Below are 14649 nucleotides of genomic sequence, written 5' to 3'. Positions count from 1 at the left end.
ACACCTGAGTAACAAAGGTTAAGAACCACTGCTCTAGAACATCCCTCAACACCACATTTTTGGGGGGGGGAATGTGTGTTTTTTTGACAAATAAATGGCCTCACGAAATCTCCTTATGTCCTTTAGGGGATATGGTGGGCAATTCTGCCCTGTTCTGAAGCTCCACCAGTATTCCTGTGGAGCCCCCAACAGTACCCCAATGTTTAAGAGGGCGCAAAAGGACTTTCTGACTCCCTGGTATATACATACAACAGCAAGCCCGGTTTCTTTTTTAAATTCAGCTAACCAGCTCTCTCTTTTTGCAGATGGAAGTAAGAAAAACTCATTCTGCTGGGTGGGGGACAGTTTCCAGCCATCTTAGTCAAAAGCCTGTTCGAATTTTATATGTGGACAAAAGGAACTATGCAAGTTGCTATGTCTAACTGAGGCATGTCTGGGTGCTTGACAAGGACCTGACTGGTACACAAGTAGCACAGGCCTCACACCTCAGTTGGGGCAACTTACACAATTCTTCTTGTTCACATATAACATCCCAGCAGGATTTTGGCTAGCATCTTCCATGTTTTCTTATTTTGCTTTATGAAACACAAATAAGCTGCCTAGAGTGGTCGAACATGACCAGATAGGCGGGATAGAAATGAAATAAATAAATAAATAAATTTGTTTTGTGAGTGGTCTGTGGGAAATGAAGAGGGGTTTCATTTCCAAACTGAATGCTCAGGCATAAATCTTTATGGAATCATTACCAACCTGTAACAATATACTAGCTGGCTAGATAGCACAGTGAAATGGCTGTGGAGCCAAAGGTTGAACTCCTCACTGTACCTCCAGCAAGAAAGAGTCAGCCTGCATTGCCCTGGGTAAACTACACAGTTTAAGATTTCTCCCAGAAGAATTGTAAACCACTTCTAAGTACTCTTTACAGTACTTCTGAGTACTTTTTACAGTAGTACTCTTTACATCATGGAACCAATCCTCCTGTGGAGGATTCTATGATCTACTGTGGATGCCTGGGAAAAAGACGACAAGGTTGCCCTTATATGTCACATAAAAGGCTGCAGCAAACTGCAGATAATGGAAACCATGGATACTGATCCAATGGATATGGGGATCCCACTATACCTAGAAAATTATGGAAATTGTCACCATAAGTCAGAATTGACTGATTCAAGCATTATTATTCTTATTATCCTTATTAATGGTATACCATCTGTATTTTCTGACATGACTCTTATGCCAGATCCTAGCAAGGGAACTCCATGTGTAAGGGCAGTCACAACAGCCATTTCCCCCCAGACTAGCTGCCTACTGTAGACATGCTATCATTTATGTAACCAGGAGATGCAGGGGAGCAGGACAGACAGATGATTGGGAAGAATTACCTGAACATTTGACATCCCAATTCATGTAGAGTGATAGGATTCTGGTCTTAGAGTGTTATTCTCATACTACAAACAAGCTTAATGATTTTATTTTTATTGTAAAGAGATTATTATCATCTCCTGCCAGTATAGTCAATAGCAAGCAAAGGTCCATGCTATCTGGAAATGATGGGAAATTTGGCCCAATGTATTGGGCCAGACTGGAGAAGTCTGCTCTAATTTATGACAGAGCTAAAATTACAACGGATTCTTAGATCGATTTACAGTGAAAGGCCAGGTACAGTATGTTAAAACAGATTATCTCTTGCCTTCATATTCAACAAGACATGCACAGTCATAGCCATTGACAAGATCTCTGCAGGTGGCACCGTTCTGACAAGGTGCTGAAAGGCACTCGTTGTATTCTTCCTCACAATAGAGTCCATGGTAACCTAAAACACAGAATACACAAATGATATTTGTTACAAAAGTTTGAATGAGACAGAGATGACTTGTCTGAATTCAACAGTCCACAGATACATTTTTCTATTGTCAGTGAAAATATACAAAAGGTTTCAGATCTGATTTCTATGAAAATCCATAGGTCCTTATAAACTTCTCATTTAATATTTTTGTTTGCTGAGGAGGGCTTTATCAGAAATGCCTGCTGGATAGCTCAGTGGTTTGGGTATCTGGTTCTGGAGGCAGAGGTTTGAAGTTCATTTCCCCACTGGGCCTCCTTGATTGAAGCTGAACACATGATCCACCCATAGATTCCCTTCCAGCTCTGCATTTCTAAGATTATTATTAAGATTATTTATTAGAAATCCAAGCAAAGCATCTTTCTACTGAAATAAATGACTGTATTTCCAGAATTCATTTTTGCGCACGAACATCGATCAGACACCTAACTAGCACAAATCTTAGTGAATCATACCACTTTATATGAAAACAATGCAATCAAAACTCAAAAACACACCAGCTGTACTGCGCTTGCAACAGACAGCAGCTTCTTTTGCCAACACAACTGCCTTTGTACTGGTCAGTTTCAGAACTTCCAGCACAACCAGACTTCCCCACACAATTGCTGATCTACTTGACATCAGCCAGCAGAAGAGCCAAAGGGGGAGGGGGGGCAGAGAAGTCAAAAGCTGAGTTACACCAGATGTAAACAACTTTCAGTACCATCACTTGGTTAGGCTGAGTCAAGGTAATTTCCAACATTTCTAGGCATGACACAGTCATAGCTCACTTAGAGCCAGGTCAAACAGCCTTCATCCATCTTGGCTAGCTAGTTAGTCCATAGGTCTCATAGCAATGCTAGAGTTTTGAAATATAGGTCAAGTAGTGAACTTTATAACATTTATAATGGTGATATATGGTGCTGTTGTCACATCTCAGGTGAGTAAAGGCACAGCTGTGTACATGTTAACTGACAAAATTAATTCAAACGAATACAAAAAGGCTATTTCACAAGGAGAGCATCGGCGAGTACTACTATTTTTCCCAGTTAAATTTTACAGTAGCTTACATTGAATCCACTTGTAATTCCTCAAAGTAGCATTTTCACAGAATAACACACTGATTACTCATTCATGTGATTTCTTTTCTTATGAGTTTTTATTACTTCCCATTGTACAGTTTTGTTTAGATTTGTATGTAAATAAGGAATGCCTTGCTCCTGACTTACACCGCCATGCTTCTAGCAAAGTCTTCTCATACATGAGAGCCACTTAATAATTACTGCAGCTGCATCACCATCATTCAACCACTTCAAATTATCACACAATTTATTTTCAGCCCAGCTTAAAAATGACATGATACAGTAGCTGTTACTGGTGAATTACGTCAATTATTTTCCTCATGAGATACTGGGCTTCAGTCCCATGCTATCACTTTTATTTAATAAGTGAGACCTTTCACTTCTCATTTCTTTATATCTATTAGATTTTAATCATCAACTAATGTGACAGAAGAGTCTCAATTTGGAGATCCTCAGTATAGGTATGCTGGATTTCAGTCTGAAGTGGTAGGCAGGAGAAGAAGGCCAAAATATAAACCAATCGGCAACAATTAAGATGATGGTGGCAATTAAAATGGTGATGATATCATCATCAGCTTAGAACTGCAGAGCTGGAAAGGACCCTATGGATCACTGGGTCCAGCCCCCATCAAGGGAGCCCAGTGGGGAATCAAACTCCCAACCAGATACCTAAACTATTGGCCTATTCAGCAGTTCTTATCCCCTGCTTTATTTTTGTTCAATGACACTCTACAGCAGTGGTCCCCAACCTTGGGCCTCCAGATGTTCTTGGACTTCAACTCCCAGAAATCCTGGTCTATAGAGCTGGTGGTGAAGGCTTCTGGGAGTTGTAGTCCAAGAACATCTGGAGGCCCAAGGTTGGGGACCACGGCTCTACAGCATTGCTTCGCAGCCTTGGGTCATCAGATGTTCTTGGACTACAACTCCTTGAAATCCTAGCCAGTACAACTAGTGGTGAAGGCTTCTGGGAGTTTTAGTCCAATCATATCTAGGGACCCAAGGTTGGGAACCCCTGCTCTAAAGGCAAAAAGGTATGAGTACAAATCTGTACAATAAGGATCATGGACTCCTGCCACTCCTGGAAATTTGAGTCTTCCCCTTGGGAACTAACAGTAGAAGGGGACACTCCCAAGAAACTTTTGGGGAAAAATCTATGACTCCGACAAAGTACAGAAATACCACTCAGACAGCAGTACCCAAAAATCTGTGGCATTTCCTAAGGACTACAGTATTAATGTATTTTATTTATTACTACATTCATACTTCATCTTTATTGCTGTGAACTTGAGGCAGTGTAGTTAGCTCTGCTCTCCAAGTCATCCTCACAATCATCTTGTGAGGTAGGTCAGACTAAGAGTCCAAGTTCACCCAATGAAGTTAATGGCTCAGGAAGGATGAGAACATGGATGTCAGTGCTACCCTCTAACCACAAGACTCACTGTTGCTTAGGGTATAATCAGACAGTTGCAGAAAGGTCTGCTTAATAGGAGCCATCTCCCTTAAAGCAACTCTTCCATCTGCTGGAGAATTACTCCACCACAGTCCTCTAAAGTAGATGCCCTACATCAGGACCAAAATAGAACAGCTTGGGCATGTATCAGGGTTGGTCTAGAGAGCATTTTCCTATACACTGTGTGATCATTGGCAAATAGATCACACCAGACTACTCCATAAGTAGTCCAAATTGTAATCTACTTCCCTACATCATCACACACTTATTGTAATTTGCTGTCACCCATTATTATTTTATCTTCTTGTCTTCTCCTGCTGACTGAACACTGAAGTCAAAACATGTCTCCTTAAATTTATTTAATTTGTACTAGATAGAAGCACTGCTACTTAAGGAATAATAAATGTCAGAACAGATTTTTTAAAATAGTTTTAATTTTTATATCCTTCTTTCAGTCTCCTTTGAGGGGCATACATATGAAGTGATAGTATATTTAATTTTTGTTTTTGAAAAATTAAAGTAAGTAATATTCTGCTGAGTAAGAACTGCTGAACTAAATGCATTCATCATGAGGAGTCCTACTGATGCTAAATGATTGCTTGCTGCACTATGGTTGAATATGCAATACAGATTTTGCATTTTTATGGCACACACACATAAAAATCTACAAAATACAACAAGGAATGAAATGGAAGTGTCTCACCATGTCCTAATCTGGATCAACACTGCTTTGTGACAAATCTTCAATAACACAACAGGAACCAGAGAATTACTACACGTAATCTTCTCTTAAAATTATCCATAAAATAATTTAGCACTATGAAAATGCTCTTATAAACGAATTCGCATAACTCTCAATGTATGTATATATTATATATGCATTTTTTCCTCCACAAAGCAATTGCTGAGAGCAAATGCTTTGATCTACATGCTGAACAAACCACTGCTCCTAAAGGACCCATCTGCTTTACAGGGTATCTACAAAGATCTTCTTACATGGGGAAGATGACTTTTTTCCCACTAGAGGGCAGCTACTACCTTCCACACTTACTACAGTTCAAGGAAGGGAGGATTAGGGAAGTGCATTCAGATTCAGAAATATTTGGAATGACATATTCAGATAGTTCTGAATATATCTGAATCTGAATTTGATAGTTCCAAACACTGCATCTGTAATACAAATTTGTAATGTCTGGAGTTCCATTTACTCCTCTAGATTAGAAAGCAAAAGTCCAGATTTGTGTTTGTTAGAGGAAGAAGTGAAACTGAAATCTATTTCTCCTGGGGTGATTTCTTGAAGGATGAAGCTTAAAAGACATTCTGGCAGAGAACACTGGTGTTGCCATGTGTTTCCCAAGGGAGGGAAACTGGAATGAGAGCAAAACCTGTCAATGATGTCTGTCTGAACCAATGAAATCTAGAAGTAGGCCCAGACACCAGACATTGGTTATTCCCAATAAAAAGGTGGGCATAGATGTTTTTATAAATCCCCTGAGCAACTGCTCTTAGGATATGCTCTGGGGCAAGCCTGCATTATGGCAGGTTTCTCTGTATCTTTTTCTGAGCAATAAATTTAAATTTACATTCTCTACATCTCATAGTATATTGTTTTTAATATAGTTAAGAATAAGATCTAGGATTGGAAGATTCATAGATCAATAAGTGTCAAGTTTTTAGTTTTGAAGGATTTTATTATGCTTCGTATACCGTTGTGTTTTATTACGTAGACTTTGTCTAGGGGGTGGGGTAAAAGTCTACTAAAAGTAAAGTAAAAGTAAATTAAATAAATTATAAATCCAATAGGGAAATATTGTATTATTTACTTATGTATTTAATTGTTATTTATTTATTTATTTATTTATTTATTTATTTATTTATTTATTTATTTATTTATTTATTTATTTAACTTATATGCTGTCCACACCACCCAAAGGGGCCTAAAAATACTAAAATATTTCCGTATTGTTTTATACGTATAAATATGTATAATATATATTGATAATTATATTTATTATAATATAAAATAAATATATAACATATTTTCCTATTGTTTTATGATGATCAATTATCAATTTTCCCTATTGTTTTATAATTGTAAAGCATAGGAATAAGATTTTGTTATACAGAGACAGATATACTGTATTAAGTTCATAGATTCTGTGTCCGTGTGTGCATGCATGCGTGAAAGATTTTCCTTGGAAGGTTTTCTGTTCTGCTATAGTAGAATCAGAAATCATTCTTTTTGGGGCTGAATCTGGAAACAGTATGAATTGTTCTTTGTTTCCCCAATGCTGCTGGCATTTCCTGCTGACAGGTATTCATATTGACTGTACTGGGGTTCTGAATATCTGGAAATTCTGTATTTTTAAAATTTCCAGGTCTGAACCCAAAGGGTTATAATTCCAAATCCAAATTCTGAATCCAAATTTTGCTAGTGCACATCCTTACACAGGATGCTTTCACACTGCTAGTTAGAAAAAGGCTAATTTTAGATCTCCTGGTGTCAGAGCCTAACGGCTAATTAGAAGAATAAAACCAAGTCCTAGATAAAAGGCAGAAGAGATTTTTTCCCCATGTGATTGAAAGTCATCTTTATATTAGCATTTTATTTTATATTCTTTTAACAGGGCTTCTTTTTAAGATGAATGTTTAGAAGTTATTTCTACAAAGTAAGTCCTCCCTTCTCTTCATGCAGTAATGTATACACATAACTTACCTGTACTCTGTTGCACTTGAAATAGTCTGCCCAAAAGAGAGGGGCTTCCAGTACAGAGATCTGTCCATCCTTTGCACACAGTAAGGTTGAACCAAAGAGAGATTGTTTTCATTTTCAATGATTTTTTTTCTGCTTGTGCGGAGGGCAAATAATGTTATCAGATCTGCTGTCCCCTACCATAACTCCTTCAGGTTCAGTGGAAGTTATGAAAGCACCTTTGTGTGGTTACAGCTGTGTGGCAAAAGCCTCATCCCAGAGAATACCTGTATCACACACAAAGACCTATGCATATAGTATCTTCCATCCTTTTTTTAAAATGAGACTTTTCTCCATCTCCCTCCAAGCTCATTCTGTGAATGCATAACTGAGGGTAAGAAAAATACAAACATCCCCTAACTTTTGGGAGGGGGTTATAGTTAAAACAACAAACAAACAAACAAACACCCCAAGGCAAGTAAGAATGTGCCACTAGGAAATTTTCCATTCTGGGAGTTCCCCCTGAATGACAGGTGACTAAATATGACCTACATGAGAGAAAAGGTTAGGCCTGAAGGCTTTGTTCATAGCTTATCTATACCTAGCTCTGTCCAAACTTCCAGTTCAAATCGGATGATGTTCCAGTTCTAGATGGGAGCTTCTTTTTCTGTACTGGAATCCTGGGCAGAGCTAGACCTATACTAGCTCAAATATATACACTTGAAGGCTATACAAAGCCTTCAAGTTTCAGGCTTTCTTCCCAATGAGACACCTTTAGGAATCTGTAGACATCTGCCTCTCAGGTAAAATTTCTGCAATTGAGTGTCATGAGATTTGTAGTCCAAACCTTCCAAATGGCATACCCCTAATTGAAAGCACACATACGTATTAAGGAAATCAATGTCCTTGCGAGATGGGGGAAGAGATAGCTTTTATTGCTACTTTAAGCATAATTGTTACAGCTGTCTCTGGTGTTATTGAAATTCTGCCACTGCTTAGTAACAAGAATCAATGAAAAAGCAAATATTATTGCAGCTTCATCAAAAACTGGGTTGGAGTAAGCAAGATCAGAGAAAGCAATCAATCACAATATTTAATTCGTCAACTGCTGGGTCCCAAAGTATTCGCGACTGCAGTTACATGTGTTTCAACAAAGAGTTCCCTCAGACAATGACTGCATGTTTAAATATGAAAGAGATAGCCGTATGTTTCTGTCTGAAGATTCTCTAAGGTCAGCAAAATCTCTATATACTAAGAGAGGTGATCCCATTACCAAAACCTGCAGGAAATATTACAACTTTGCAGTGGGTTGATTCACACTTTTTCCCATTGATCAGATGACACAATAGGAAATGTGAATCAGTCCACAGTCCCCACTTCACAATCCGTAGATTTTCCTCTTCACCAGGAAACCTAGTTCTTAAAAAGTTCAAAGCTTTTCAGATTGATTCAAGCGTGTGATTTCTTGAACCAATGCAGAAAGGGAGGACAAGGTGTGCACGCACAGACGCACACACTCAAATATCTTCTCACCTTCCTCCTCACCTCTTGCCTCACATCATTAAAATACAAGCACGCACGTACGCACGCACGCACGCACACACACACACACACACAGAGAGAGAGAGAGAGAGAGAGGGCACCACCAATACACACACTTTCCAGAAAAGCCTCACTCAGAAGATTCTTCTTTTTTAAAACTTCTTTTCTTGGGCAACACTCCTGTTATTTATTTTGCTAACAGATTAACACTGAAAAGCCTCATGTTGGAAGCTGACAACTGAGACAAGAAAAAGCGGTCTCATTGTCTAGTAATGCTGTTTTTTGAACATGATTGCCTGCCAGGATGTAAGTAGAATTGCAAGCAGTTCAACTGAAGTGTGGCCACAAAAATCGAACAGACCCAAATTCCCTGGTAAAACTTCATAGCAAGTGAACATGCATTTCCTTTGCTGTGCAGTCAAACCTTAACATAAAATCAGCTAGATGCAAGCTGGGCATACCAAGAGGTGGCCATTAAACAGATTCCATGCATCCTCTTCCTTTGCATGCTCTCATTTTTCCTTCTGTACGAGATATATTTTCAGCCACCTACACATAGCATCTAGAGCCAGTTTCCATCAAACACAAGGAGTGCAAGGGAGAACAGAAGGGAAGAAAGTTCCAAAAATTCTTGCAGCAGAATGTTGGAATAAAATTCTTCACTAAATTTCATTTCCATTAAAATCCATTAGACACAAGTCTGACTAATTTACTGACATACACCACTGATTTCAAGGAGGCCAAGGATTAGTTTAGATTCAATCTGATGCAGTGTTATTTGTTCAAAGACAAAATCCCCTAGTTCCCTTCCAACAGGAACAGCCAGGGAAGTTCTGTCTTGGGGCATGGGCTATCGAGTGCTAGGCCACCAGCAGCCACTCTGACACTCCCAAGTAAGAATTTTTTTTGGTGCCCACAGTCTGGGTGAGAAGGCTGGAATCCTTCATCTATCTGTTTAGAATTTAGAAAAGTGATATTTTCAGAGTTAAACTCCCATATAGGTTTTTACTATCTGTGACTTGAGATGAAAATGGGACACATAAAAATGCACCATTGCCCAGTGATACCATTCCTGATTTCTCCACAGGGTTGTAATACCTAATCCCTGGCTGCTGGCTCTACTGTGATCAGAATTGTGAGGTACATTTTGGAAAGATCACCTTCCACTTCTGTCAACCTGTGAACTTAAAAAAATTCAACTAAGCAATCTGAAATGATTGCAAACTTTATCACAAATAGATACCATACATAAGAAATGCTCTTTAACAATATATACATTTCAAAACATAGGAGAGGGAGGCTATACAAACAACATTAACAACATCACAGAGGCATCTGCAGCTCCAGCTTTTTCTTTTGTTCCACGGGAAAAGTCAGTGCCCCGCTTTCCTGACTTATTTACCTCTGTCTCCTAAGGACAGAACTTGTGGCTATTCAGACAGCACATCTCTAGCTCAAATTATTTGCATATTTAACAATTTACAACCCTGTATCTATTTAATTTTATCAATAGCTTTAAAATACATTTCCATTATGCATGGAGAACTGCTCAAACATCAGAGGGGGCGTGAAAACATTAAAAAATCTTTTTAAAATGCAGTAACACCAGGAAGTTCAGAAGCTGTGCGTTTGCTAGCTTTAATGCTGTGCAAGGTACAATTAAGAAACATCCCCATGCTTCAGTTGGCAGCCCCATGCGTCTCCTTCTCCTTGTTTCTGCTTAAAAGATAGCAGTCTCACCACTAGCCAGTTGGCAACTGATTACTGCTCCTTTTACCACACAGAGCTTGCTTGCTGGTTTTACTTATCCACTCAGTGGCTTGGAAATGGGGTTTACAGAATATTCCCTTGCTAATAAGGGTTATACAACGTTTAAAAGATTCCTTCTTTTCCCAGTTCTAACAGAAAACAGAAGAGTTACTTACATGGCATTTTCAAAAAGGTGATCTGAGGACTCTTGCTCTACATTACTAACTAACTTACGCCTTTCTATAGGATGTGGAAACCATGTCAATTTGATAAGATTCCTTACTTGCTCCCATTTTATCAAATGGGATACACTACATAATGCTATGTACGTTTTTTGAAGAAATAAATTTTCTTTACAGTGCTAGAAGACTCTCTGAAGCTTTGGAAAGACTGTACCCCACCAACATCAATGATGTGCTACAGCAATTTAAAGATGGACAAACTCATTATGCCACAAGTTTTTGTAGTGTAAAGTCCACTTCTATTACAGAAAGTCACAAAGCCAATGTATCTCAGAAATGATGACTTGAAAAATACTTACTGAAACGACGAAGGGAAAATCAGTAGAATGGTCTCATTAATAAATATTACCATAAGTATTCAGGAAACATTCTTCCTTCAAATAATAATTATGTATTTATTTATTTATCTATTGGACTTATATACCGCTCCATAGCGCTACAAGCACTCTCCGGACGGTTTACAATTTTTTTTATTATACAGGCTACATAATTAGTGCTGGACTCTTTGATCAGCAGCACCATTGTATGATTGAAGCAAACAAAGACCAACACATAAAACCCACAAGAACAGAAACGTTTCAAAATATGCCATGTTAAGGAAGAAATATATCTGTCCCACTAGAAACTATTCAAAACTATTTCTATGTCCTCAGAAAACTGACTATATCAAAGAAATAAAAGTTGTCTTATGTTGTCCTAATCTGTTACTATTTCAAACCAACATTTTAGACTCTTGACTCAAGAGAATATAAAAACCACATCAAATCTGGTTAAATCCAACTCAATTCCTTCAGTCTGCACTAGGATCTGAATATATTTTACCATAAATGCAATCCTTTGTTCTGCTTTTTATCACTTCCCTCAAACTACCCTCAATGACCTGAGAGTAAAAGTACCATGAATCCTAAAAGGCAAGAAAGAGTGCAGGAAACATTTGATCAGCCATGCTGCAGGAGATCAGAGGACAACATTGTTCGGCACCTTCAAAAATCTGAAGGGAAGAATAGAAAACAGGCCTGATGTCAAAAAGCAGGCCTTTCTACTCATGAAGGAGGCTTATTACAGCACTAGGCTTTACTCTGTGGCTATGGTTTTCATAGCACTATACTGTATATTCTGGCAGATTTACTGTGAAAGCTGGACAGTAAAAAAAAAGCTGACAGGACAAAAACAATCATTTGTTTGAAAAGTGGTGCTTTGCACATACCCTGAACGGCCAGAAAGACCAACAAGTGAATCCTAGATCAAATCAAACCTAAAGTATCTCTGGAGGCAAAAATGTTGAAACTGAGGCTATCCTATTTGGTTACATCAGGAGAATGCACATTTCTCCAGAAAAGACGACAATGCTGGGAAAGGTGGAAGGCAGCAAGAAAAGAGGAAGACCAAATACAAGATGGATTGACTCCCCAAAGGAAGCCACAGGTTTGGGTTTGCAAGAGCTGAGTGGGGCTGTTGAGGACAGGACATTGTGAAGATTGCTCGTTCACCACATGTCAGAGACGACTTGATAGCACATAACAAGAAAAAGTATCATAACACATACCAAAGCTGTAGATATCGATCTTCATACTGAAGGGTGTCCATAGAGAAGTGATTCATTATAGCAGGACAGTTTAACCAATAAAGCGCAGAACAGTTAACAACATATTCTCATCACACTGTATGAAGCAGGTACACCGAAAGAACAATAACTGCAATTGATATGTTCAGGTCCTTTTCTTGGGCATATACTTATTCATTTGCATGCAATGATTCCCTTATAATGCATATGTTTTCCATATCCACAACAGTCCTGCATAGGCACTGAACGTGACATCTGACATGCTGATAACCCCTTCATTATTAAAAAGACAAGTTTCTATTCTTATAGCTCAAGAGAAAAGCTCAGAATTATACAAGCAGTTTCAGGAGGGCCTCCAGAAACATTGGGTGAACTTGAATTATATTCAGTCAAAGACTCAGGAGAAGGTTTACTTATTCATGAAACAGTCATCCCAACACAGATTTTTCTAAGAATTCCCATAAATTAATGAAACCCAGCAATTTTGCTGGGTTCTTCCTTTCTCAGGGGAGCTAATTCAGCTAATTAAAGAGTTATACTCTTCATTAGAACAGTTCACTAGTTCAATTAGAATAACATGAAAAGAAATGTATGACTATCTAAAGTCATGGAAAAACAGACATCAAGTGAAAACATGGTTAAAGACATTGAATTATAGTTTGATATAATGTCTGATTTGAGAAACCATGATTTCTGATTGATTGGCTACTCCTCAAACTCACCATCACTCTCTGCAATTCACCAAAGGAACAAGTTCAGCAAACTAGAAAACAGCTTTACTGCGAGGTCAGTGGCTGTTTTCCAGACTGCACGGTCAAATATTGCTGCTTCAAGTATTTAGTTTTGAATTAAACTAGTAATAAAAACTAGTTTACATATTCAGCAACATTTCTGTGAAGTTAAATATGCCTTTTAATGTAATGTCATAGCAGGTTGTTACTTCTAATTGCCAATATTTCTAAGGATCAGCAATCCAGTCCCCTTTATGTCATTATCACAGCTATGAACAAAGAACTGAAGCTCCTCCTAACCTGGGCTAATGGTGCAGAGAAAGAAAGAGAAGGAATTTAGAAAAGTTGTTTCCGTTTCTGGAAGCAACCTTCTAATGGTGGAAGCTCCTTTCCTGGCCCATAGACTCTCTGATACTGTCCTGAAGAGTTACCATTTCTGTGGTAAGCAATTATAAAACTCCAAGTTCAAGAGCTAAGAAGCACTATTACCTTCATGGACTGTCTTTATCCATGTCACTGAGCAAAAGGGCATTGGCCAAATGGAATCATTGAGGGATCTTTAAGGTAGCAGCGTGGACTGATGTTTACCATTGTCTTTGGCTTCCGTGGGGAAAACTCAAAGCGACTATCTCTCCCAGGATCATCAGATCATGGCTTTAGCAGAAAATGGCAGGAGAAGACCAAGGGTGATGAGTATGTAAGAAAAGTTAATTAGTCACAAAGGAGAATTTTATTATTTTAACATTGTCCCAACACTGAAAAACTTCTAATGTGTGAAGCTGCTGTTTGGCCCTAAACAACACAGATAGTTTGGCCCTAAATAACACAGAGCAAGAGACACCCACAACAGGAACATATCCTCCTTGACGGAGAAAGTAATGTTGGCAAGCATACTAATGAACTAAATTCACTCTCTAGGTCAAGGGAGCGAATGGCTGGAAACAGGATTGTAAGCTCCTCCAGTTCATGTGACATTCATGGATATTTAGTACACAGGCCCTCTTTAAGCAGTGACCTGAACAAATACATGGGCCTACCTCTGCTCCTTCAACATCCTACACACTAACATCTGTTCCTCCTTATTTTGGAAACTCTGTGCATGAAGACGTTCCCACTCAAGATCCGGCAAACTATACGTCAGGTCAAGACCACTCCTAGGGATGTGCAATCCTATGCAGCATCATTGATGGGACAGAACTTAGAAAGTTACTTTTTTTTTTCTTCTACAGCTCTCAGAATATTCCAGGCAATATAGCCATAACATGGGTCATTGCAACCGAGGCAATTCTAGAAGTTGTCTTATTTTAAAAGGGACTTTTCCAAGCTTATCCAGCACATTCCCACAGATTCCTTCGTATGATCAGAAGTAAACAATTGAATCCTAAGAATGGACAGAAATGCCATATCAACACTCTGATCGTGACTTAGGCTTTCCATTCTCCCCCATGATAAAGATAGCCAGGCATGAGAAAGATATAGCAGTTGGGCTAAATTTACCTTGCAAACAAAGTAACACAAGTAGTGTTTCTAAGGCAATTTAGTTTGAATAATGGCAAACTCAACTTGGTGTACTCTTAATTTCAGGAAACATTTTTGTATTATACTATAAACGTCTCAAGATGTATGAAATATAGATTGTTACTTAATATCCTAAAGACTAGCAGAAGATAGCAATTTTTTTTACAGTCCAAACATTCATTACCTTTGTCAGAAATGGTTTTATATTTAGATTTATGCATTACTTGCTTCATAAGCAGTAAATCTGCCATCCTTTT

At 38.4% G+C, this 14649-nt stretch overlaps 1 protein-coding gene across 1 annotated transcript in view; it reads right to left on the bottom strand.

Moving 5' to 3' along the window:
* The window catches only part of DNER (delta/notch like EGF repeat containing), a 165883-nt gene that overhangs the window by 20127 nt on the left and 131107 nt on the right, over positions 1–14649 (bottom strand). The window contains exon 9 of the mRNA XM_072996015.2: positions 1691–1813. Coding sequence (XP_072852116.2) covers positions 1691–1813 — 123 coding nt within the window. The remainder of the gene's footprint in view (positions 1–1690; positions 1814–14649) is intronic.

This window comes from Pogona vitticeps, chromosome 3 (genome assembly GCF_051106095.1).
Source record: "Pogona vitticeps strain Pit_001003342236 chromosome 3, PviZW2.1, whole genome shotgun sequence".
NCBI lineage: Eukaryota > Metazoa > Chordata > Lepidosauria > Squamata > Agamidae > Pogona > Pogona vitticeps.
Note: the sequence above shows the minus strand (reverse complement) of the source record. Positions and strands in the feature narration are given on the sequence as shown.